Source organism: Aythya fuligula, chromosome 7 (genome assembly GCF_009819795.1).
Source record: "Aythya fuligula isolate bAytFul2 chromosome 7, bAytFul2.pri, whole genome shotgun sequence".
Lineage (NCBI taxonomy): Eukaryota > Metazoa > Chordata > Aves > Anseriformes > Anatidae > Aythya > Aythya fuligula.
The window spans coordinates 1962097-1988289 of record NC_045565.1 but is presented as its reverse complement, the minus strand read 5'-3'; the positions used below and the strand labels follow the sequence as shown (position 1 = coordinate 1988289).

The following is a 26193-nucleotide window of genomic DNA, read 5'->3' as shown; positions in this document are numbered from 1 at the left end:
ATGAGAGCTCAATTTATAGTTTACTTTGGTTCATTTGTTAATTTATTTGCTTTAGAATGAAAGTGGAAGGTCTAAAATTTCTGCATTGTACTGAAGTCCTTAGATAGATAACGTGTTTTGTGTTGACTGTGGGTTCTCAGGAGGCTGAGCAGGAGGGAGCTATACATAGCAGATCTTTGGAGAAAATTTTGGCTGCAGAGCTCACCAGGATGTGGTGGTGATTATTTTTTTTTTTTACAAGATTGAGTTTCACCTTTAAGTATCTTCAATACTACTGTCATACATGGAATACACCTGCAATATTCAGTTCTTAGTGTTTCAGTAAGCACAGAATATCTGAGCCAAATTGTAACACTTATACTTACTTTGAGGGTTTACATTAGCTGTTTTTTTAAGAGAAAATGTTTTTTTATGCGAAACATAAAATTGGTGTTAGTTTACGTGTGTACATATGCTTAAGTTATTGATTAAGCTGTATATTTTTCAGAAAGTACCAATGAAAAGATACAGCCAGAATGACATAGAAACAGTATTAAATATTTTTCAACATTTGATTACAGTTTCCAGCACTTCTTCTGCAGTGCTTTCTGTGCTGATAAAATGAATAGCTCATCAACACCTTAGAAAATACAAACTGCAGCTTGCAGCTTTATTTTTCCTTCATTAAACAATTCACAATGTGTTCAGTATCCCAGCCCAGCTGATAATGAGATAAAGTGTGACTAAAAAGTAGATCATCTGGTGGATGCTCCAGTGTTTGATACGGCACAAAGGGCTCTTTTCTCCTCTTCAGCATGCCTGAGCTACTGCAGTTGGGGTGAGCTGTGCATGCCCATTTGAGGCACGTTGCTACATCTGAAGTACTTGCTCCATTTCATCATTGAAATTAGCACAGCAATAGAGGCATCCAAGCCAAGGACAGCCTCTTATTTGTATAGTCAGCTGGCTGCGGTGTTAGGTTTAGTGGCTGAGCTTATTGTTTTGCTTTTGTCCCCACTCCTGTAGTTTTTGGCATTAAGTATCCGTGTAGCATTCACATATTGCATGGTGGAAGATACCTGAGGGTGGCATTGCACTCACCCATTAACTCTGTCTAGAGTCTTCTTTGCAGAAGGACTTTCTTTTTCCTTCTTTTCAGATGACCCTTTCTAGTAAAAATTGCTTTCCTGTAGACGAATGCCTTGCAAATAAGATTGACAACTGCTGAAGGTGCAGCTTTGGTAGTTCACAGCAAGCCTGTCCTGGAAGGGCCATCCCTGGGGCACAGCGCGCAGGTGCTGCAGTTGCGTGCCTTGGCCAGGTGGTGCTGAAGCCATGAGATGTGATACACAGACAGGCAGCTTGGTACCATTTCTGAATGCATGTGGGCACATGACGAGGGAACTGAGCCCCCCCAGATCTCTTTCACACTGCTTTCAGATACAAAACTGCAGAGCTGAGATGAGTTTGGACTGATGTCTGAGAGGTTTCCTTTGGAAGACTCCTGCCAAATGTTACATTACTTTTCCATGGCTGTAGTTGCTTTATAACAATTTAATTATTCAAGCTTTGTGTATTTTTCAGATGTGGTTTCTGACTGTGTTGTAACACAGGCTGTGGAGATGGAAGTGGTCTGTTACTGCATTCCTCTTTGCATCAGTGCTGAGGCAGGGCTGACCCCTGTTGGCCTCTCTCAGTGTAAATGCTATTCTGTATCTTTGGGCATGGAAACTTAAGAGCTTTGCTTTTTCTTAGTACCTGACAAGGGACCAGAAACCTGTGGCTCATGGGCCAGATACAGCTGGAAGCTCTTACGTATGTCATGATGTGGGTGCCTGGGCTGCCAAAGACATTTGGAAATACTCAGCTCTCTGCAAACAGACGGCTTCTCACATGTGTGCAGGAATTCATTGCAACTCCTTTCTTGGCCATCCCTTTTGTAAAATGAATAAAATAAAATAAAAATGTGTGTCTATATGGGCACAATGTTCAGACTGCTGTCATAAGATTGCCTGTGTGCCCAGAACTTGGAAATATCCGTGCACAGCCTTTGCTCTGGCTTCCTGGCTGCTGTGTTTGTGGTGTTCACCACCGTGAATGTCCCTGCATGGCTTTTTGTGTAGGCAGGCCTTTGTGTTCCCTGGTCTGCTGGAGTTAATGTGGAGAGCCATGCTAGAAGCACAGCAAGATCTCGAGGTGAGGTGGCCTTCACAACGGAGTTTATTCAGGTCTATCCAGCCAGAATCAAAGGCAAAGGGAGTGGCGATCTGCTTGAGAATGCTGCTCATCCTGCAAATGGCCAGTATATTACAAGCATTGACATGAACTCAGTTTGGAAATCAAAATCAGACAGAATACTTGAATAAGTATGCAACATTTCAATCTTATTGTCCTAGTTCTCATTCTGTCTCTTCAGTGTATATATATACTTTTTTTTACTACTGTAAACTTAGCGTTCTGCCTTGTGCCATGAAGGTAGCATGTGCTATTTGAGATGTACAGCCTAGAAACTGTTCCTTTCTTTATAGCACAAGGACATAAAAATCAACAAAAATGGAGTTAAGTTTTTTTTGTGAGCTGAAAGACTAGAGCATGCACACACAAGTACACATACAAGGGGGTGCTGATGACAATAGGCAGTGTGTCTGGCTCAGAAAGCTTCAATTGTCACTCAGTTCGTGCATAAATTGTAAATGGTCCTTTTCCACAAAAGCTAACCTTTTGCACGCATACATGAATTCTAAATCAAACTGATTGATCTGCCTCATAAGTGTAATTCTGGTATGTTCTGTTTTCTTATAAAAAAGCCTCTGATAGCACTGAAGTGAATAATTCTATATTTGGCAATTATTTATGAACTGCAGATCTCATAAACACAGCAGATGCATTTCCTGGATGGCAGCCATTAGTGCATCTGGGGACTTATTTACTAGTTATTGAAAATATTGGACTGGAAGAGAAAAAGAAAAGATGCTACCACCTCTTTCTAATTTTCACCTCATTTCTGAGGTGCTCCACAGCGTTCTTTCCATTAGATCTGTCAAATTACAAACGTCCTTTGACATCTCTCAAATATTTAGTTGTCTTAATAAACTGTTGTTCAGTATTCAGACCCAGTGCTTCCAAAATAATCAGCTGCTGGGATGAATTGTAGACCTCACTCCTTGGAGATTTCTATCTGAACCTATTTAGGACATCGCCCACTTAATTTCTTTGAAGAAAAAGAAGAAACCCTTGCAAAATGTTCTTAAAGGCTTTTCCTATTGTGCTATGTGTGACTAAACAGTAGAATGAATTTTAGAGTAGATGAAAAGTAAAATTGGATATTTTCAATCCCCAGAGATTTGCTGTGATCTACAAGAAATGTATAAACCCAGGTCAATAAAGCATGTCTTGTTCCCTGTGTGCAGAGGCCAGTGACAGGAGCTAAGCAGCAAGCTGTTTCTGAATTTCTGCTGTTGGAGGCCTGGCTGCCTCTGTTGAGGCTGATGGTAGCAGTGCCCCGTGTGATGCTTCCCTGTATGGCACTACCACACCTCTTCACCTGGGTGGGTGCAGGACCTCCAAGTCATTTTCCAAGCACCAGCAAATTACAGCCATGGGTGAAATTTTGAAGAAAAACAACCAACCTGGGGCATAATGAAATCCTTGCTGTTCTTTGATACTTCACAAATGCAAGTGTGCATGTATTCTTGCTTTCAAAACTAAGTAGTAATATAATGGAAAAAATACCCATTTTATACTAATTCTGAGGATTTCATAGCCAATATCCCAAAGAACAAGATCAGGTGAACGTTACAGTTTGTCTAGTTTTTCTGTATTGTTTGTTTTTTCGTTCAGAACGTGCCTCAGTGGTCTGGGCATGGTGCTGCTTTTTCCAAATTCATTGGAATAAATGTAATATTCTCATCTTCTACTCTTCATTTTTCCATTTTTTCCTTCTCTAATGCCTTTCTTTTGAGGGGAGTTTCAGTCCTGCTAAGGATAGATCAAAAGAATGGCATTTTTGTGGTTGTGATTATTTTTTGATTTGCTTTGTTTTTCTTCCGTGGTTGAAGCAAGAGGAGGGATGATCTCAGGCTCTTAAACGTGCAACAAAACTTGTGTATCTTTGGGCTTAATACTTCCTCTCACTGAAATTTAGTGCCTCAGTTTTAATGTGGTCTTAGTCTGGGGAAGAGCATGTTCTTTATGATGAGCATTTTGTTCAGTGTGTGTTCGAATTTGAAGTGTAAATCTTAATAGCATCAGGATTGAATACCTCTGACCTCCCCAAGAGGCAATGCCAGCAAGAGGGCTTGCAATATCCACTTCTGCTCAGGGAACATATTTTTCTTTAATGGAAGAGCAAATATCAATATTTTTTAGCAGCATGCGATCTTGTTCCCTCTACATATTATCTGTATGTTATATTTTATATATGAAGTAAAACACTCTAAGACATGGATAAAGAAGTGCCAAGTCAAATGCTGATACAAAAACACTTCTAACAGGCTTATGAGAGCATATCAATCTTGGATGGTGGCTTTTCATGCTTGGGAGGTTATTGGGATTTTCCATAATGAGGTGAGACCAAAAGAAAAGCAGCGTAGCAAGAGTGACTGAAAATTTAGATCTGTATGAAAAAAAAAAATCCACTTGTGTGCTGATTGCTTACTGTCTTCATGGTGGTTGGGAGCTTTAGTCTTACCAGTAGTTGAATATTTTTGAAGATATTTTGGCTTCAATTTGTTTTTAAAACAGTGTTTTTAAAATTTCTGTAATTGCCCTGTAAACAGCTTAATTATAAATATTTATTCCACTAGTCATAATAGAGTTTGTCATTTTAAATATGAATTCATTTCCAGTTTTCAAAAATGTCTTGGGGCATATTCGTCTACAGCGTAGATGTGAATGTCATTTTTGATAAGTTTCCTCTGCTGTATCTTTCCAAGAAGCATCTTGAAATTTCTAAATGGCCATTAGGATTTGATGCAAGATAGCAGACATTGCAGTAGCTCATAGCTCTTCGTAACCTAGCTTTTTTCTTCTGTGCAAGACAACAGTGTTGAGATGCAACCTTCTGAAGTGTCCCATGTTCCTAAAAATAGGTTAATTTTTCATTAAACATGGGTGGAAGTGGGTAAGAAAAGGGGATTCTTTTTATGCCAGTGGGTTTTTACGCATTTCTGTTAACACTGCTTATGTCCTGGCTTCCAGATGAGCCCCGAAGCTTGAGGATACTGCAGAATACATTACTAGATATTTTAAGTAGCATACTGTATATAGCATGTGCACCTTTAGGGCATTTTGTAAGGTAGCAGTTTGCTGTTAAGACATATCCTTGTGTGCTGGCTGCGCATCTGTCAAAACCAAGCTTTTTTTTCTTGTGTGAACTCTAGCCTGTCATTTTATCACAGTCTCAGAAGTTGAAGTTTCAAGTCCAAGTCTGCAAATACTCTGTGGTGGAAACTTCTACTGATGTCTTCCTGTCATTATCCAGAACGCATACTGAGCCTGTAGATTAATGGCTCGCAGTTACTCATGTGTGAGCCATTAAAGATCCGTAGAGCATTTGCTACTGAGGTGATCTTACCCTCTTGTTGCTGCTTTCAATGAAAATAAGTGGACAGTACTTGATTTCCGTCAGTATCATGGAGCGTGTTGGGTCACCTACAGGGAGCTGAGGAGTGTATATGCAGTAAGAGGGAGATGAGTCAATGAGATGGTTGGAAATGATGAGAGAAAGTCATCGTATGACCGTGTCTGCGCTAGAGTTGGAGACTGAGCTTAAAGGGGACAGACAGATGGTGTGACCTGAGGGCACCCGTTCTGCAGGCCCTTCACACACCTTGTCCCCTGTGTGAGGAGCAGAGTTGGGTGAAAACCATGCTCAGCCCCAGCTGCACCCATGGTATGGATCCTACTGAAATGTTATGTGCTCTGGAAATGCTGACCCGGTGACACAAGTGGTTTCCTTGCACAGCCTGGGGAAGGCGGGCTGCATGGGCATTGTGCAGCAGACAGCATTGATCTTTTGCACCTGTGCTGGGGAGAGCAGGAGCCGCAGGAACACGTTGGTCAGCATTTACTGAAGTCTCTTGCTCCAGAACAGCTCTTCTGAAGTCACTGGACTCAGCTGATGCCGGGCTTGGGCGGTGTCCCTCAGGTCAGTAGGTCTGGCCTCCCAATGTGGGTCACTTGGCAGCTGTTTCTTACTGCCAGTGTCACTAAGGGTAATGCCACGTCGGTAACACGGCTGACATCAGCAGGACACCTGCACTGCCGCTTGCAATTACTCTGCGGCCCGAATCGTCCCTTCCAGACTCGGGCAATGCAGGGACTTCTCGTGTTTCCCTCTCTCTGTGCTGAAGAGAGTATTGGGCACCAGAAAGACAGCTTTGTCCGCTGATTTGGCAAAAGGTTTTCCTTTTACATAATAAATAGGCTGCAAAACCAAAAGGTTTGCCTGTATGAGCGGGGATAGCCTGGTGTCTGGTGAGAATCTGTTTAGGGAAGGCAAAGCCCTGTCAGGCCCCAATGGGCTAAGCCTCACACCTGATAGTTTTCCTTGGAATCAGGAACAATGCAGGGATTTAGGAGCGGGTCACTTTCCATCTGAAGTGACTCAGGAGGACAGTGAGTGCTTACCTGCTGGTGCTTTTGATGGTGGTTTCCACCTGAGGTGCACACATTGGATGGAAATGTCAGGAGCAATGGGAGAGTTGTGCACTAGTGCTTGTACACGTGCAGCAACCAGACATCAGCATTGTACCCTTTTCTGGGGACAAGAAAGGGCAGCAACCTCACCAGTCCGAAGCCGCACTGCTTTTGTTACGTATCCCCCACAGAGTGGAGCAGAGGAAGAGCTGGGCATCTCCTCTGCCCTTACCCAGTTGCTCACCAGAGGAAAGGGGCCTCAGCAGTCAGCCTGAGCTAATGCTGCCCATGCTGGGGCTGAGCACCCCAGAAGCTCCCTGGCAGATGTGGGGTGGTGCATCCCAGAGGCTCGTTGGCAGCTCTGGCTGCTGCTGTGCTGCTCTTCCGAGAAGGATCTCCAAATCCCAATCTCCAGAGAGATTCTGTGTCAAAACCTGATACAGCACATCAGTTAAATTTTGAACAGCGCACGGTTGATCTGAGCAGTGAGAAGAAAAGTACTTGCTGAAAAAGTGTTCCAGAATTACATGTGGTTTTAAGACTTATCGATTGTGTTACATTAGTTTACTGAAAGATCTTAGTTGATGCATTCCTATAAAAGTAAAGAAGCTAATATCTTACTGAAAAAAAAGCAAAGCAAAAGTAATCCAATTATGCTGCTGCACATAGCTGGGATTTTTAATACTAATGTTGTCTTAAAATTGGCTGTCGTATGGTTCAGTAAAAGCTGCAGTGGAGAAGATATATTTAGCTGTAGTCGCTCTGAGATATTACTGTTCAGTATGTTTTTTTTTTTTTTAAAAAGGTACACAGAACAGATTTTTAAAGAGACTTGTTTTTGCTTTACTGAGCACAGATATAATAGAATATGTTTTTAAATTAAACATCAAAGAAATAAATAGAGGGACTTGGCTGAAGCATGCCTGCACCTGTCTATTGTTAAGCTTCAGGGAGATGGCTCCTGTTTTTAGAGCTAAGCACATGCGTGGTACTGCTTGTAAAATTGAGGCCAAAACCAAAATGTTTCCTACTGCAGTTTCCCCAAGGAAAGTCCACTTGCACTTCCTATCTTGCCAAGGGAAAATATTTTTCCACTGTGGCTCGTAGACCAACCAACAAAAAAAGAAATGAAAACCAGCAAAACCCCAGAGCACTTGGGCTGACCAGGTGGGTGCAGCTCACGTATGGAAGCCCTGTCGGTGAGGGCGGCAGCCTTGGCTGCTTGGCAGGACGTGGGATGGCTGCACAGGCAGCCTGATCCAAAACTAGCTAGAGCTTTGGTTTTAAAACCAGTGCTTTCCAAGTCAGCAAACAGGCAACAGCTGTAGCCCAGTGATGCAATGTATTAGGGAAAGATAAGGAACAACCAGGGTGCTTTGCGCTAATCCAATTTCGAGGCAATATTAAAGCCATGGATCACAGTAGCAGAAGTTGTATCTGAGAGCAAAGGGACATAACTTTCTCTATAGACAGATTAAAGAAGAGGTATTGATTACTGTCACTGTTATCAAGCATCTGGGACACTAATCAGCATCTCTGTTGTGCATTTTAGTAATGAAGGAGAGCCATGATTCAGCGGCTGGGAGGCAGCAGGACTGAGCAGAAAGGGAAGAGAGTCATTACTGTTTTTATTCAGCTTCTGTCCGAAACTCAACATTAAAACTGGTCATGAGTAATTTTTTTTTGGGGGGGGGGAGGGGTATCTAAAAAGTTAGTCCAGCAGGATATCTTACTTTTTAAACATAACCCAGATAAGTTTACTATTTCCCATATGTTTTTTAGAAAACAGCTTGCAAAGTCTCATGTATTCTCTGAGTAAGGGCTTTGTGCCAAGGAGGGAATTAACCCATTAGTCATTTAACAGTTAAAAGTGACTATTAAATGAAATGTGTAAATCCCTATGAGATACTTCAGTACTCAGCATTTGCTGCTGATGATTTGTGATGCCAGTACAACATAACATGGAGAAACCTGGGTACTCTCTCGGGTCAGATGTCAATCTAACATGTGCACAAAAATGAGGAAAAGGACTGTTCTTGAGCATCTTTTGAAAGTGAGGAGGCAAACATAGCTTTCACTAGGACCAGATTCATGGCACCTGAATTAGGACCTGAGCATCCCTCAGTAATCAACAGAGAGAAAGCAAGCGGCATGTCCAGAACTTGTCTTGGGGACACCTTTAAGTAGTTTGGTGACTGTTCCTGTCAGTGGGATGTTACTGACCTTCTTTGGGGGCCTTGGTTCAATGTGTAAAGCTACCCAGGATGAACCTGAGTCGTCCTGTGCCAGACTCTTCTGTGTGCATCGCTGTTTGGCTTGCCTGAGTCCAAGCTGTGACAGCTCACTCCCATGCAATCAAATCATATTCTCCCAGCGGGTATCTCATGGTCACGCTGACCTGTGAGGGAGCTTATCAAAATACTGTGATTTTGGCCAGTGTGTTTGTTGTTCAGCATAATGGAAGTAAACACCTGTGCTGGAGTTCTATAAAGTACTGGTTGGCAATGATGCTATTTAAAGCCCAGTCAGATGACTGTGTTAATAATATAAAATATTATGGCTGGAAATTCCAGTTTGCCCTTTCTGTACAGTACACGTGAGGAACTGGAATCTCATCTCTCTCACAAAGTTTTATTTCTTTCTGCAGCTCTTGAAACCTCATTGCTTTTGGTACAATTTTATCAGAAGGAACACTCTTTTTGCATTTAATCCTCATAGATTTTCCCTGTTATCCCTTGGCTTCTATTTATTATACAGCTCTAAAGCTGTTTTTCCAAAAATATGAAGAACATCCTTCCTTATTGCTAGAAATCCAAACCAGTTCGGGTTAGTACTTAGCTTATTGCCTGTTGTAGCTGAGATTCCCCAAGCATAATTTCTGATCATACTGGATCAGATGGAAGACTGAGTTCATTAAGTTGAAAAGCAATGTAAAATGTTACTTGAACATATGGGGCTAGATATATGAATTTTGCCAGTGTGAAGTGTGTGATTGTGAATGTTCAGAGGTACTGACCTGTTGACATTACTTATATTTTCTTGTGATTTCTGTTGTTATACATTTTCACTACATTTTCAAAGAAAAAAGAAAAAAACACATTTAATTTGAAGAACCCTGAAGGACCAACTAAACAATGTAATTCATAGCATGTTGTGTATATTCAATATCTTTATGTGGATGAAAAGTAGAAGAAAAAAGTAAGGTAAGAAACCTCCAATGCTGGCACTGAAAATGCCAAATGTCTAGCAGCAAATGTAGCCAATAACTGATGTCAGTGGATAAAGAAGAATACTATAGGTAATTGCCACTGCTTTGGGAGCTGGCTTAGGGAGAGTTTAATTTGCTGAGCTGGAATTTGGCCATTGCATCCATTTACCTCTAAGTATGCAGGAGGCAAGCTGGGATCTTTGAAGGCTGTGAGGTGCTAAGGGGGTTCTGTACTTGGTCCTTAAGTGAAATAAAACTGCATTGAAATATGGGGGAGCTTTTTAATGCAAATTCACTTATTTGTGCAGATATGTTCGCATATATAGTGAGATGCATGTACTGTATTAACATGCAGTGAATTTCAAAGTAATAATTGCATTTGTACAATCTTCTTGCAAATTTAGCACCCCAATGTAACTCCTGATTTGAACCAGTTTAACTCCCAAATTTTGTTAATGTTTGAAGGCAGTATCTGTCATCCTAGTAGGCCTACTCTCTTTGTGTGTTTATCATTCCTCTACAGTCCAGTGATTTTCCTGATATCACTGCTAATTATGTTATACATTATGGATTTACTTGATAGGCTAATTAAAGCAGAAGAACAATACCAGGAGCAGCGCATCCACCAGCAGTGTTGTCACAAGAATCAAAGCTGCTGCCCACCTTTTTGCTTCTCGCTTTGTAAGTGTTTAAGTAGTGGGTTTTTGACTTTGTATGCACATGGCAAGATAAGATCCAAGTGCTGAAGTAGTTGGTAACAAAAATACAGGATGCTGGTTATTTACATTCCACTTGTATCTCTGCTAAAAATCTGAAGTGAGGACAAGAGTAATTGATTTTTCTTTGGGTCATACACACTGATTTGCCGTTAGAAATATGGATGGTTCTTTTTTAAAAGAACGTTTTCTTACCACTAATTTTAGGAAATATGATTCATGTCAGTAATGACATGGTTTTCCATCCTGGAGCAGTCTCAGAGCTCCCATGAGGGTTCATTTTAGTTTAATATTCATAGATGAACTGGCCCTTGTAGAAGAGCTTTTCCCTTTTTTCTATTTACATTTCAAATAGTTCCATGGAATTGTGTAGGAGCAAGAGAATTGTCTGATGAATGCTGATGGATACAATAATATTAATGTCATTAGCAGTGCTTAGGAATTAAAAATAGATCACACAAGTTTGCACGTGACTCTCCTTTATAAAACTTTGTAGTCATATAATTTTCCTTCTTTTACACCGCGTTTATTGCTATTTTAATCTGAAAAGAAAATGCCTTATCCAGTCTGCAGAATGACATCTGCCATAACCCAAACACAACACACCCCATGGAAAAGGTTAGCATTGTGCGTCTAGTGTGGGTTCTTTTTGCCAGACTAATATTTTACTAAGTGCTTGAGCTGAGCTTTTGTGGTAAGTACCCTCTTCTAGGGAGAAAGACATTTGCTCTGTAAATCAGAAATGACAGTTTATAATAGTACGGTGAGATAGAGAGGGAAGAGAAGCGGGGGAAATGAAGCTGAACTCTACATTATGTAGGGACTGTAGGTTCTCATTACAGCCTCAGAAATCCTGATCTACAATTCTTTGCAATGAATACATCAGCTATGCTACCCACAGAGCTTTGTATGCAGGTAGGTAGGGACAAGATTTCCTTAATGCTTTGGGTAGGAGCAAACCTTCTGTTGATTTTTATGTGGGTCTGGAGCAGGAGAGAGAAATACATAGCTTTATTCTTGTTTGTTCTTTGTTTTATGTCCAGGTGACATTCCCTGTCAGCTATTGAGAGGAGCTTGTAAACCACTATTTTTCTAATCTCCAGGCTTTATAGTTCCACAAGATGGTGCTTGCAACTCAAATCAAAATGGAAGTCATTCCCCTCCTCTTGAATTGTCTGTTGTTAAATCTCAAATGAAACCCAGTGTTATAGTGGAGAGTACTTGCATGCTGCAGAACACAGGATATTTGTTAGCATGAAAAATCTAGCTGAGCTTAAAGCACAGTTACTAAAGTGCATTAATAAAGAACAATTTCTGGTGCATTTGTTTTCCCTTTTGATTGTGTTCATTGCTTTAATTTATACAGTCAATCTGTATTGCCTGTCCTCATAATTAATGAGGATCCTAAATAAATTACATGGACATCTGCATCAGATTTTGTATTCAGATGCACACGTGCTTTTCCCTAACTTTGAGCAGGAGTGGCACGTGCAAATATAAGCAGTCTTTACTAATGGTGAAAAAAATGTCTTTTACTTAGTGGTTATACTGGTTCATGTCTCAAGAGCGTATTACTTCTGTAGCCAGTAAAATCCAGTTGATAAGGACCATGACTTCCTTTTGTTTAAATTCAGGGTCAACACTATTCTGTGCAGTTTTCAGACCCGTAGCCTAGGTGGCTGCATGTTCAAGCGCATTGGACTGGGGAATATTTTAATAGATCCTTAATAAATAAGGATGAACTGTGTGTATGTGTGTGGAGAATTTTGTTTGGCTAAACATAGCCTTTGAAAAGATCTGTAATATTTCCTACCATTACAAAAGACTTAGGTAAGTTATTGGAGAGCTGACTTTATCCAAAGAAAAGTTGGATCGGTGATACATTGATAATGTATTTTAGATGTCTTTTAAAAAACACATTAAGCCTTGGCTCATCCGAAACAGCCTCAGAACAATCAGAGCTCGTTAGCTACTGCCCTGGAGAAGAATTGAGAAATACAGAAAATTTGTTGATTCTGGGATTATTCACAGAATTTACAGAGAAAAGTTTGATGGCTTGTCCTGGAAGTTCACAGGATGTAGTTTCATTTTTAGTGAGTAAAATCCAGCATGCTATTTGGATGGGATAATCATTTTGGGGAAAGCACTGTGCTGCAATAAAAACTATTGCATACTAAAATTATATTAAATACCACTTCGTGTTTTTTGTTGAGGGGTGAGGGAGAAGGGGAGGAATTAGGGAGTGCCATCTCTGTGTGTTCATGATATTTTAACTACTCATGTCTTGCTCAGAACATGTTTTATGGTAATGTAAATGTTTATAAATAGGAAAATTGTAGGATAAGTAGGAAGCTACAATGTACTTGCCAGGGGAAAGTCGTACTGAGTTTGCTGGAACAGCATCTTAAATGCTTGATTTAGTCTACTTGCAACATTTTATTTTATAAAACTGTAGATATTTATTCCAAGGAAAAACGTGAGAGTGTTCTGCCTTGTGACTTTAGCCATGTGTTGTCAGCTCCCAGCACCAGAGCACACTCTCCTGCTCTGCACCAGTGGGTGCAGCCGGGCTGCACACCCTGCTGGGCTCCTTCCCCGCTGTTGTAGGGACTGTGCCGGGCAGGGTCCCCTCCCTGTCGCAGCAGGCTGGGTGAGGTGCCACCCTTCTCTGGGACAGCTCCTCTCCCACACAGTGAGCCAGTGAAGCACCTTCTCAGCTGGCCCCAGCTCCTCTCAGTGCTTCTGTGTGTGATTTTTACTTTACTAAGGCAAATAGATAACTAGAGGAAAGAGCCTACTTATTTAATGGTCAGCTTGTCAATTAAAGCTAAAAAGGATTTTGATCAGTCAGAAGAGGTGTATCTGCATCAGTGAGTTTTGAGATCTGTAAAACAGATTTATAATGGAAGAAGATATTCAGTACCCTAAATATAGCAGCTGCTGCCTCCTCCATAATTCAGTGTGAACACTAGCTAGTTAGTCGTGCCAAGGGACTGCTTTTTGCTGAAGCATCATGTTGGTAATACAGATAGAAGAAATACTACTGCTGTACAGTGATTTCAGAAGCTCCGTGAAAGCAATTTAGCATCAGATAAGAAATAAAAGTTCACAAAGAGGAAAGGAAATGTGAGATCTAGCTACAGTAGTAGCTCCTCCCAAGGAAAATAAATGCATTGCTAGCAGGGCAAAGCTAAGCAGGTTAGAGAAAATAAAATATGGCCGTGTATGCTATCGTAATGACTGATGCTGGCATTGCAAGGTGCATTTGTGCATCTGTTCAAGACATTTGGTATGAAACCTGTTATCAGAAAGTCATGAGCCTGTTTTCACTAGCATAGCTGTGTCATCACTGATTATAATAACCACTAATTATATCTGCATAAGCCAGGTCAAAAAGCAGTAGTAGTCTCACCTCATGCAGAGTGTGCAATACGTTTTTATAAGTATATCTTGAGTATTAAATACACAATATGAGGCATGTGAATTAAAGCAGTGCAAAGAGAGGTACATAGTATCTTCTTAGACCTATAATAGTTGTGACTTTCTTGTATTTTGCCTATAAAGGCAGGAAAAGGCATCCTTAATTTTTGAACAAGTTTTAAGAGAGCTGCCTTACTGTTAAATGAAAGGTTTCTTGTTGTAGCTTAAAACACCTGTAGTAGAGCTGGAAAGTATCATGCTACAACGTGGTATAATGCACTGTCAAATTTCTGTGCATCTTGAAAACTCAGCTCTGTGTTTGAGAATTGTGTATCCTACAGTTTTATCCTGCTCTCCCATCCTTGATTCCTAGGGAGACATAGGAACACTGATGTTCTGAAGCTGCCCTTTTCTGTTCCTTTTTAGTGCTAATGTGACTTCAGAAAGTGTCTGGCATAAGTGCGGCCAGCATCTCGTGTGTGTAATGCATATAAAGAGATGCAGAATCAGTAGCAACACTTCAGGGATAGCGTTAATATTTCGGCAAGCTGCCAGCACTATGGTGAGAACTGAGAGACACGTTTACGCATCTGTGCTGACAAATGTACGTCCCGTTTGGAATGCAATTTGTGCAGCTGTCCTCGTTCCCCAACAGTATGTCAGCAATGATGAGCTTGATGGGAAGAGTCCTTTTTAGTCGATTCCCTCTGTTTAGGGGAAATTCCTGCATAACCCCAATGCAGGAAAGGCAATACTGACTGTTGTTACTGCCCTACCTAAGATTTGAGGAGGAAGCAGCCATGGAGGTTTCTTGCATTTGCTACTCAGACATTCTAGTGTGGAGATAAATTTGGGGGACGGTTTCTTACCTGATCACAGAGAAACTGGAAGTTCAGAGCATTATATATATTACTTTGTAATTTGTGCACTCCTTAATTTTACACTGTTCACAGAAAAAGCTACAGGAAATAATTTACATAGCTCACAGTGCTTTCTCCTTGATGCACGTTTCCTTTGAAAACGATAGTGCCATACAAAAGGAAGTTGATAGGGAGGAACCTACTGAACGAAGCACTTACTGAATGTTGAAGCTAGGCTTTGAGCATTTTTTCACGACAAATACAAGTCAATTTTTTTGTTGTTGTTGTCAGTATCTGTCCGGAACTGTGGATGTGTCCCATATAACACACTTTTGCGCACCGCTGACCTGTTTGCATGTGTCCCAGCACGCAGTGCCCTGGAGAACAGCAGGCTGTGGCCCTGCAGGAGCAGTCCGTTCTCCCATGCTGCAGCTGTAGGCAGAGCTCAGGCTAACTTGAAGTTCAGGGGGTTTTGTGTTCAATGGCATCTTTTTTTAACCTCCCTCTGCTTCTGATGCCGAGTGCAGTTTGCCTGCAGGGGAGCTTTGGTGCTTCTGTATCTCACAGAACCATTAGAAATTTAGATGCTCCCTTCATCTACCACCTTACCAAATCCAAAATCATTTCACTAATCTCTTCCTGTTGCTGTTTATAATTCTGTTTTTTAGTCCTGTGTTCTTAATGTCTGTATATGTTAGAAATCCAGTCCCTTCATGGGCAAGCTATTCCCATGTTTTACTGTTAGGAAGTTTCACCTTGTGTTGGCATGTAAATTTACAGTGTAATAACTTGGCTGTAGTCTGTACATCTGGCATGAGTAACAGGCTGATTGTCGTCTAGCAACCTTGGACATAATCCTGCTCTATCAAATTATCTTCATTTCATTCAGGAGCAGAGTCAAATCATTAGTTAGAGTTAATCCAGTCGTTCCATTTTTCTTTTATTGAATAATGCCCTGCACCATCTATAAATGCATAATAGCAAGCCGCTGTGATACATCCTAAATTAAATGATGGTCATGTAGGTAGTGTTCAATGGATGCATTAGGTTGTGTTTATTTCACAGGGTATTGGATACCTCATACAACATACTTCCCATGGTGAGCTGGTACACTTGAATACTGCTCTTGGTGTTTCCTCCTAATAAAGGAGGAGAAAACTTCTGTTTTCATTTCAATAGTTCCTTTAGATGGAGGAATGAATAAAGTCAAGAAGGAAAGTCAAATATATTTTTTTAACAGGGAGGTCTGTTTTTTATTTGTTTTGCTAAGCTCGTGCAGAGACAGTCGATTGTCAGGTATACTGGACAACTACAGCTTTTGCAGTGTTCTTGGAACATATTACATGATAGAAGTCTCTTCTTCTGTGCAGGAACCATGTCTGAGCGTTTTGAAACCATCTGGCAGTTCTGTGGCTTTGTATTGCAGTTATGTTCAGAATAAGCAGAAAAGATAGACAACAGAGAGAGGGAGTGTTTGGAATGGCTTATTTGCCAGCAGTCACATTTCTGGTGCTTAACTTCAGTATGAAATACTTTGCTGTTGTCACCATGAATCGTGTGATTAATTCTTTGCTCCTGGCAATCCTGGAATATTGAATATTGCTAGAAATACAATCCAGACAAAGAGCCAACTTTGTGTCACATGGCTACCATGTAGAAATGGACAGTGTATTTCATGTAACATTCCTCTGATACTTTCATATTTTTTCATATATTCTTAGAAATGTTTTTATGTTTTTATATACATATGCACCTATGGAGACCATCAGCAGCCTGCTAGTAGCATTTTTTATTTTTATGTTTTTAACCACAGAAGTTCCACATTTACTGCAAATGCTGACTTGCTGTTCACATTCAAGGAATCTCCACTTTCTGGGTTCTCTGCACCACTGAAGTATTTCAAAGGGGTAGCCAAGGCGGTTACTGTTCTCAATTTGTATAAAATCCCAATTTTCAGCATGACTTGGAACAAGATGCATGGCATGCAACAAGCCATCTGATTAATCAGCAGAGAATTTGCAAACATCAGCAATGCTTCAAGATGATATAGGAAGATTTTACATCATGTCTCCTTGTGCTTTCCATATATAGTACTTTGCCCTTGCTCTTCTCCTCATCTCCAAGAGAGTTCATGGGAGGTTTGTGGTTTTACTAAACATAGAGCTGCCTGGAGCCTCTGCCTTTTGTTTTTTCCCTTCCTAATTGGCTTTTAGTAGTTATTTTTCAAGCATGATGGTGTCAAGTCAGTTTGTCCAGGAGTCGATCGTGTGATTTCTATCATGATGATTATGTAAACACTTACTCCAGCTTGCAACTTTATTGTTATTTATATTTAGGTTTTTCCAAAGGCTTACTGAGATGCTCTCCATAAAAAAGTCAGTGACATGGGTGTCTTCTAGGTGGTAAAGGATGCATTGGTGGGAGAGAAGGAAATAACAATAAAAACAAATGCTTGTAGCTGGCTTAACTGAGGCTGCTGCTGGTGGTGCTTATGGGATGGGTGTAATGAAACTGCTGCTCTCCTAGTTCTTTATCATTCTAGAGTGGTCTTGACAGCAGGAAGTTGCCTCGATAAGTATCATCTTGAGCTTAATTTTCATACAGTGGCTGATTATGGGATTTCTGTGATACGGTGGCAGTGGTTTTGTAAAATCTTTCTCTAGGATACAGGTCGGAGATGCACCTGTAGAATCAGCATATTGAAAAGAGGAGCTAATGCTACTGAGGAAGAGAAGAAACTGTTTGAGTCTGAGTGGTGGAAGCTTTGATTGATATATTTTGAACATTTTAACACTAAGATTGGGTTTTATCCATATGTGTGTGCCACTAGGTCCTAATAGTTCTCACTCACCGCAGTCAGGTTATTTTTGGGAATAGTCTGCTGGTGTTATAGCCCCAAGGTAGATGCAAGTTGGAGGAGCTTTGGAACTTGGGCATGCAGACTACACCTAATGGGTGAAAATGAAGGTGCTCTTCCACAAAGCTTGAGATGGTTAGCAGGGCAGAACACAAGGAATGTAACCATACCCTCAAAGCTTGAGGAAACAGTACAGGGTTAAGAAATGGAATTTGAAGTGGTTTTGTAGATAGCAGTTCACGCTCCTCAGGCATACCATTCATAGCCTACTTGTATCACTTATTTAGTCCATAATCCTGAGAGCTCCTTGCCCTGCTGGATGTATCGTGGAGGTGACGCACTGATGGTGAAGTAACAGGAGCTGTTACAGGTCTTGAAAGAGTAAACATTGCAGCACTTCAGTGTGTGTCTTTCATGGGCATTTGGAATATCTGTAACATGCTGAATTTCACAGGTCACAGCAGGACTGGCTTAGAGGCATGCTGTTTCGAAGTATGTGGAGACTTACGAAATTACTTGAGGCTATCCTTTAAAATGATCCCATTTCATTCTTTGAGTTTTGATCTTAGCTGCTCTTGAGGAAGAATAGGATGAGACCACAGGCTTTCTCTTCAATCATTTATAAAGCTGCTAAAGAGAAATTTTAAATATTGTGGCACAAGTTACAGGATTTTCTTTTTAATTCTGCAGAGCAGAATTAAAAGATTCTGCAGATTATTTGGGGTGATGGCAGATAAGTATTTTCATCAAAGAAGAAAAAATAAAGATTTACAGATTTTTGTAGTTTCTTTCTCTTCAAGCAGTAGATAACAGCACAAATAAGATTCTTTGGGGAAAATAAAAAAGAGAGTATCTTCATGTTGCCCTGTGACCTCAACATAACATTGGGAGGATTGTTTCTCTGTCCTTATTTTATCAAGTATATTCAATTCTTATAGTATGCTTCTGACTATAGATTTCTAATTCTGTGAACATTTTCTAATAGATGAACTGAGCTGGCAGCATTTGAATGGTAGTATAGCAAACAATATTTTCATGATGGATGGTGGTTGATTGGGCAGATAGAAAAAAGAAAAGGTCACATACACAAATGATGGTGATTGTTTTGGTATTTTTTAACCAGGAAAGGATTTATTTATTTTGCTGTGGCTGTAAGTTCTCAGTATCCGTAATTCTAATAAATAAAGGATAATGAGTAAATGTGCTTTTTCAGGGTAGTAGCTTTGTAGAAGCTTGGTAGCTCTCTGCAGGGGTTAACAATGTAATGTGTTTGACGTGGGGTCCAGAAAAGGGGGTGTCTGTCTGATGAGGTTCATTGTTCCCCTCTTGTTCATTGAAGTAAGCATCTTTTCTGGCCTGGCATGTGAAGCCACAGCTTGTAGGTCCCACCTGCATATCTGGTCGCTGCGTAATAGCTGCAATTGAACTCCTGTTATAAAGTCTCAGCAGCTAAATTTTAGCAGTTAGAAGTTTTTAGATGATTATATTCTATATTTTGGATACTAACACTGGCTTCTGTCATGTATGAAGCCTCTACAACTGAGGACTCCTTTTAGGTATAAGTTGCATAAACACATCTGTAATGATGCTGTTTGTTCTCTGGAAGGGGTGCCCAGAATGCCACAGAACTGTAAGTCCGCTGCTCTGGTGGGCTTTGGTTATACCTTCACCTTTCAGAACTGTTGGAAAGATCAGTTTGGGGGAGGGGTGGGTGGGACCACACCCACTATTTCTTCTTGCAAAATCTGGATCAGTAGTTCCAGATTGTTTTAAACTATTTCAGCTTGTCTTTCCCATTCTTGGGAAGATATTTATATTGTCTGTATCTCATGTCAAACCGTGTTTTTCTTTCTGCTGAATTCTGCCATGTGTTGCTTTGTTTGTAAGTTGCTTCCAAGCCAGTAATCATAAGCACTCCATCTGGTTTGGGAGCAGAGTACTGATAATGTAAAGGGACATTTCCACTATTCTGTTTAAAAGAACCCTCCATCTGTACCAAATCCGCCATTTTACTGAGATTGTAAAGGGTTTTTGTTAGTAGATCTTTTTCAAAGAGGGGAGGAGATTGAGATATTTATTTTCCTTGCTTATCTACTCGTTACGTGATTCTGTGTGCAAGGCTCTGTCTCTTTCCCAAGCTGAGAATGACTACAGGAATTTGCAGTTCGTGTAATTTAGGATGCAAAGTAACAAAAGGATCCTGATTTTTTTTTTTTCTGATGTCTATAACAAATTGATTTTGATATTAGTATCGAGCCTTTGCTTTATTACCCCATGTTAATAGCATGCATGTGAGAACCCATCCTGAATTCTGTAAAACGGATCCGCAAGGTTAAAAAAATACAGTGTCAGTATGATTTACGACATGAGCTGTCAGAGCTGAATTGATGGATGGGAGTGTGCTCAGATGACTTTTTGGTGCTGTCAGATTTCAATTTTTCTTTGCACTTTTCCTTTGTAAATCTGATGATTGCCCTTTTAAAATTAATGGAGGGAGAATTAGGTATCTTCTCTTGTGGGAATGTCACAGCCTGACCCCGGATGAGTTTGTGGAGGTTAATAGGCAGCGGCCATCTACCGGTCTCGTCAGACCAAGGTGAAGCTGAAGAACCAAGAGCCAGCGACTACAAAAACAAAGCAGCTCTGGCAGATGCAGCAGGCATGGGACAGCCCTCCTGGAGGGGCTGCTGGAGGGAGCAGCCTGATGCCTGGGCCCCACTGGCGCCATGTGCAGCACCAGGGCCACCCCTTGGGAGCAAATGGCACAGGTTGTTGGTGAAGCAGGTGCATAAAGAGACTGCGTTGAATCCTTTTCTGCAAAAGCTTTATTGCTCCTTTCCAAGCAAGTGGTGCTGTAGCTTCAGGAGAGCTGTCGGGTTGCCAGTTCTTTGCCAGCAGTTACGACACCCAGCGGGCCTTGTCTGTTGGGCGAGCTTGTGCAAGTTTCCATAAAGCTGTCCAACTTAATGTTTTTATTGACAAAAAGAACTGTTCAGCAGGTTTAACATTTCATGTGATTCCTTTGGATCCCATTCCAAAAATCATATTTTCTTTCTTCCTGTTCTCAAGCAAATTTTTGAAGGCAGAAGAAAGGTACTTAGGCACCTGTTTTTTTTTTTTTTTTTTTTTTTTTTTTTTAATTCAAAGCCATCCACTCTTCAGTTAGAAACAAGAATTTGGCAACAAGTTACTAACCCTGTGCTCTTGGTTTCCAGAACTGTGGTGTTTCCTTTTGGTATTTAACACCAAATCAGAATTCAGTTTTAAAAGTTGGATATTTCAGGACACTGTATTGTGGCAGCTCCCAGTGACACCGTGGCCGAGGTGGCTGAAATCTCTCTTTGAAACTGAAATCTCTGCTACAGGGAGCTCGGCCACAGATGTGTCAGAGAGGTAAAGTCATTCAAACCGACTTGGTCATCGTCTTGTACTTAATTGAAGGCTCTTCCACCCCTGCGGACAGCTGTTAACTTCTCTGGGTTTAGTCGGTGGCAGAAGTGGGTCTTAGTCACAAATACTGAACTGCCATAAGCAAAAATGTGCAGAAGCAGAGTGCAGTCGGTAATAATTAGAGTGCATCATCATTGATATAATGAAGTAATGTAAAGCCTGATCACCAGAGCGTGTGGCCTACGTTACTTAATAGTGATACATTGGGGCCTCAATTGTTTTTTACCTACCTAGGTAGCGCTTGGAAGCAACAAGTTCGGCATTGTAACCCAGGGGCACAGAGCTGGTGCCCTATGTGTGGATTCTAGTTGATGAAGACGTGGAGAAATGTTTCTTGAAAATATGAAATTATTCTCAAAAACTTTAAAGAGATTATTCTTGTATTTTTGGCTGAGGCATTGGACATACCTGATCAGACGCATATATTACAGCTAGATCATTTTTCATCATCTTGCCCCTTGTTCTGCTGTACTGGAGTCTATCAGGGTACAGCCTGTGTAAGGGGGAGCAGGATGTGAAACCGACAGCATGGATCCAAGCAGTGCGATGTGTGCTGTGCAGGTGCCTGTGGAGAAATGAAGGGATGTCAGTAATCCCTTTCTCAGAAGGTGGACATTCTTTGTAGCCACTCCTAACAACAGTTACTGTAGGAGAGCATGCAAGAAAATTCCTACGGTTGGCAATAGTTTTCATTGTAAAGGAAGAAATTTTTATGCTGAAATTGTGAATTTTTCTCAGGCTTTCCTTCCCTCTGGAAGAAAAAAAAAAAATTGCTCTTGATAATGCTTTTTATTTCTGTAATTTTGGAACTTGAAGTATATAGAGACCAGCCCTTTAGTTCAGGAAAATAGCCTCTAGAACCAACAACTTAAATCTATAATAATTAGTCATCAGAAAATCTGAATAAATATAAAATTACCATGGAGGAGGAGGCAGGCATATGTGGTATTCAAAACACACAGAGTGTAAAATGATGTTATTGTTTCCTTTAGAAATAGTTCAAAGTAGTCTGCATTAGAAACAGCTGATAAGCAGAATGACAAAAGCTTTTTTCACGAGTGATTCCAAGCAGCGGTGGTTTTCTGATCAGCTGATGCTGCAGCTATTTTGGGTATTCCACAGATCATGATTGCATGCACGGGGAATGATTGGAGGCTGCAAATATGGTAAGCGAGCCAGGAATCCTGGGACATGCTCTGTTACTAACTTAATAGTCTTACAATCACTTGTCCTTTGCCATTTAAATAGCCAGGGGAAGTCTAACAAGTGACTGTGCTTAGTTCTTTATTTAAAAAAAAAAAAAAAAGAAAAAAGAAAAAGAAAAAAAAAAGTACTTCCTGAGGCTGCTATTTTTAACAATGATGCAGTGTCCAAAGTGTTAACTAATTGAGTCATCAAGTTTCATATCTGGCCACAGAAAATGGCAGTGGAAGAGGGAGAATGCTTTCCAGAACAAGTAAGCATTTGTAGAGTCTGCATTAAGAGTGAAATCTGCATATTGAGTTTCTTAGATGAGTGCTTTAAGTCTTTAACTGTATGGAACAAAAGTGGATGTAGGAAGAGGTATGTTTCAGCTTGTGTATTTTGTGTTCTGACGTTTGGGTTACAGCGTAGGCTGCGGCAGCAGTCAAATGGTATATGGAAGTATTTGTTCTCTCCTTCTGAATAATTGCATTCTGTTCAGGGCACTCTGTAGAAGACGTGTTAAAATTGCAGAAACATTTCGTAATGTTTTGTTCTGTCATTGGGGCCTTAAGTAACCTGTGTGTGCGTAACAGTTTTCTTCACTGAAATGTTTTAGCCAATCCTGCATATTTTGAAAAAAAAATACTATATTTTTAAGGTGCATTTTATAAAACATCTGTTTCAGTGATAATTCATAGGGCAATTCAACTGAAATGTAGCCTGTTACTCTACTACGCTGGTAGCCTCCTGCAAGGAGGGACCCTATCGCTCTTACTCTTTAGGGTAGCCCCGCTGACCTCCAAGGTGCTCCCTGTGTGCTGTAAAAATTCCTCATGTGAGGAAGCTGCTGTGAAACGGCATCCCTGTACCCTGGGACATAGCCTCTGAAGGTCTTCAATAGCTTGAGTTATTCACAGCAGCTAAAAAACACAAGGTTAGAACAATTACGCTTCATGTGGCTTTACTGCAGAGTTAAAATAGAGGTTCCCAGGAAGCTGTGGGATCCTGTCATTAGTACTGATGAGTGCCGAGCTTTCTGGAAACTTCAATTAATGACAGTATTTTCTGTAGCTGGAAATGTTACTTACGATAGCGCCCAGCAGTTTACTAGCTGATTTCCACATCAGCAATATCTTTGTGCTCTGAAAAAATACCCTAGTGAGTCCTCTTAAATACGTATGGTTTGGTTTACCTCCTGTCAACACAGGACTGGGTTGTTGCTCCCTGATAAAAACCGTCTTGGAAATGCTGGTTGTTTCCTGGTGATACTCTCCTTGTTTGTAAATTCGTTTCCACTAGGAATTTCAAAACTGAAAACATTTATTCTTGAATTTTTCTTTGTGAAGCGATTTCTTATAGAGAAAGTTTTGTTATATTCTGTTGTGTTTGTTTGTTTGTTTGTTTGTTTTTATGATACTTTGTTGAATCCTTTCCTCTGTCTCTTGGCACAATAATAATAATCTTCTGGGTGATAAACATCTTTGCTGATGCTTTACATGAGCCCGAGCAGTCCAGCACTCTGTGAAGCCCTACAAGTTTGTGTGCCACAGCTTGGAGAGTAGGCTGAAATGGAAACCTCGCTGCCGCCAAGCCAGGGGCCGGCAGCGTGCGGGTCGGCCGGCTGCGCTGCAGCAGGGCGGTGTTTGCTCTTGCTTCTCGGGGCTTTGTTACGAGGCGCCTAGAGACTGGGAGTTCTGTTAGTGTGTGCACTGCTTGTTTATTGAGGCTGTAGTAGCTACTTGATATGGAGTTGAGCTATGGAGAAGGGGTACAGTATATACTGCGTTTGGAAGTTTTCTCTTGCTGGCATTGCTTATGGTAAATTCTGCTTCTCATTCCATGTGCATCTAAATCTCCTGTAGGTAGCTGTGTGTGTGTTAGGCATAAAGGAGAAACAAGAAACAAGGTCTACTTCACTCTGTGTTTATCCTGTAGATTTGCTATTCAGAAGTGCTATCTTTAACATTGTCTATAAATGGCTTATTTTATCATCAAATCCTAGGAAAAATTACTGTATAGAGCTGCTAGGTAGTATTGTTGGCCATAGCTTATTTCTATAATCGTACAATAAACTGGTCTGCACTTTAATGATAGAAATAAAAACTAATTCTAACTCTGTGCTTATTAAAATACTAAAGGTCAAGTTTTTAACCCATCTTGGAAAGTGTTAATTCATTAGGGAAATGCAATTATTTTATTTGATTAAACAGTGATAGTTTTCAAACGTACTTCATGTCCATGGTAAGAAGCAGTGGTCGTTTTCACATGATAATAAACTATGGAGTCTGGTTAATGTGAAGTAAAATGTTCAAATGGTTCTGTTATTTTTATTTTTGTCCAAAAAAAAAAAAGCTGAAGCACCTCCCTTGATGTTCAAATTAGCAGAGATCTTCAAAAAGACTCTAAACCTCTGGTGCATTGTGGCTTTGAAAGGCAGAAGAATACTGGTTCAGTTCTGCAACTGCAAAGGGGCCATGCAAAAATGGCACCCTTTACTTTGCAGTGATTTGTCTGTATATTTAGTCACCTTTTTCTCACTTGAAGAATAAAGCCAAGCAATGTTATGTTCTCTTCCCCTCTCTGATCACCTCAAAATACCCGTAGAGCTCAGACTGTTCTCGGTGTTACTCCCTGGCTTCATCCTGTTGGTACCTGTAAACCCTGACCCTGGACAGAGCCTGGTTGTGCTAGCCTCTGCGCTCCTCCACACAGACAAGGCAGCTGTTGCCCCGCTGGTGGGTCAGGCTCCTTTTCCAAAACAGAGCTGTGTGTTTAGAGGCAGTGCTTGATTGTAGGTTAAAACTGCTGATAACAATCGAAGGGCTGTGTGATTTGTAGTTTTTGCTTGCTGATTTTAGTGCTTAGGCTGGGAAAAGCAATTTACCCATTGGTATCTGCAATAATTCTCAAATCTGGAACATGTGGAGTGAGGAGCACAACGTACTGTTTCCTCTGTGTGCAGCAGGCAAGCACCCTGCAGAATTCCTGCTGTGGCTTGCTCTGCCGGGCCTTTGTGGTTGATAGCAGCGGGGCGGATTCGAATGGGTCTGGAGTTACTGGCTCATATCCACGACAGCAGAATCCCACCAAAACATGATAAAAACAGGTTGTGTTTGGTGGGGAAATTCAGCTCCCATAGAACAGCATGGCCAAGACAACACCACCCAGAGTACCCACTGGTGCTGTCCTCTAATCGGACTCAGGTGTCTTTGGCCTGAGCATAAACTTGTCTTCTGGCTGGCTGCTCAGCTCCTACGTTTAAGAGCTGTTACCTGTCCCGTCTACAAATGTCCTCATGAGTTTGGGAAGCGCTAGCCAGGTTTTCCTCCTGAACAACCACAGGTATCTCAGCCGGCCTCTGGCTCTGGGGAGTGTTTGAATCTGTTGGTTTATTGGTTCCATTGATAGCTTCTCCTTGTACCAGGCCATATATATTTCACAGCAGGTCTACACAAAGAGGCCGGGACAGATTGTTCTGTAAATGTTCTAAGCTCTGCTGAAGTCAAATGCTGTTACAAAGCTCATGTGATGCCTCTAACCAGCCCTGCAGAACTGACTGTTATCAGGTTGTGTTGTGTTGCAAATCTTGCCCTGGGAGTCATCTTAGTACCTGGAAGCTCTTTGGTGATTCTGACTGACCCCTTGGATTGTGCATCTGTCACATGAGCCACATGGGCTTTTACAGCCAGAAAAGCAAAGTATGCAGGCGTGCACATTGGAAGATCCTCTTTGCTTCTGTCAGAGGTTATAATCCCTGCTAGGAAACCTGTATGGTTGGCACAAACTGGTAGAGGTTTGTGAATACTGTAAGGATGCTGAGTGAAAAGTGTCAAAGGTTTTAAACTATAATAGATAGCTCTACAACTAGCCATTCAAACG

The 26193-nt window shown here is 41.0% G+C and overlaps 1 protein-coding gene across 19 annotated transcripts in view; it reads left to right on the top strand.

Moving 5' to 3' along the window:
- Positions 1-26193, top strand: part of ANK3 (ankyrin 3) — a 199415-nt gene that overhangs the window by 21691 nt on the left and 151531 nt on the right. For 12 of the 19 annotated variants that reach the window (XM_032191371.1, XM_032191369.1, XM_032191365.1 and 9 more), the window contains exon 1: positions 12463-12635. The exons of 2 other annotated variants lie outside the window; for them this stretch is intronic. In XM_032191371.1, the coding sequence (XP_032047262.1) occupies positions 12594-12635 (42 nt within the window). In that variant the 5' untranslated portion in view covers positions 12463-12593. Of the gene's footprint in view, positions 1-12462; positions 12636-22474; positions 22586-26193 lie in introns of those variants that run through there. 5 more of the 19 variants (XM_032191376.1, XM_032191375.1, XM_032191377.1 and 2 more) reach the window with 3 other exon arrangements.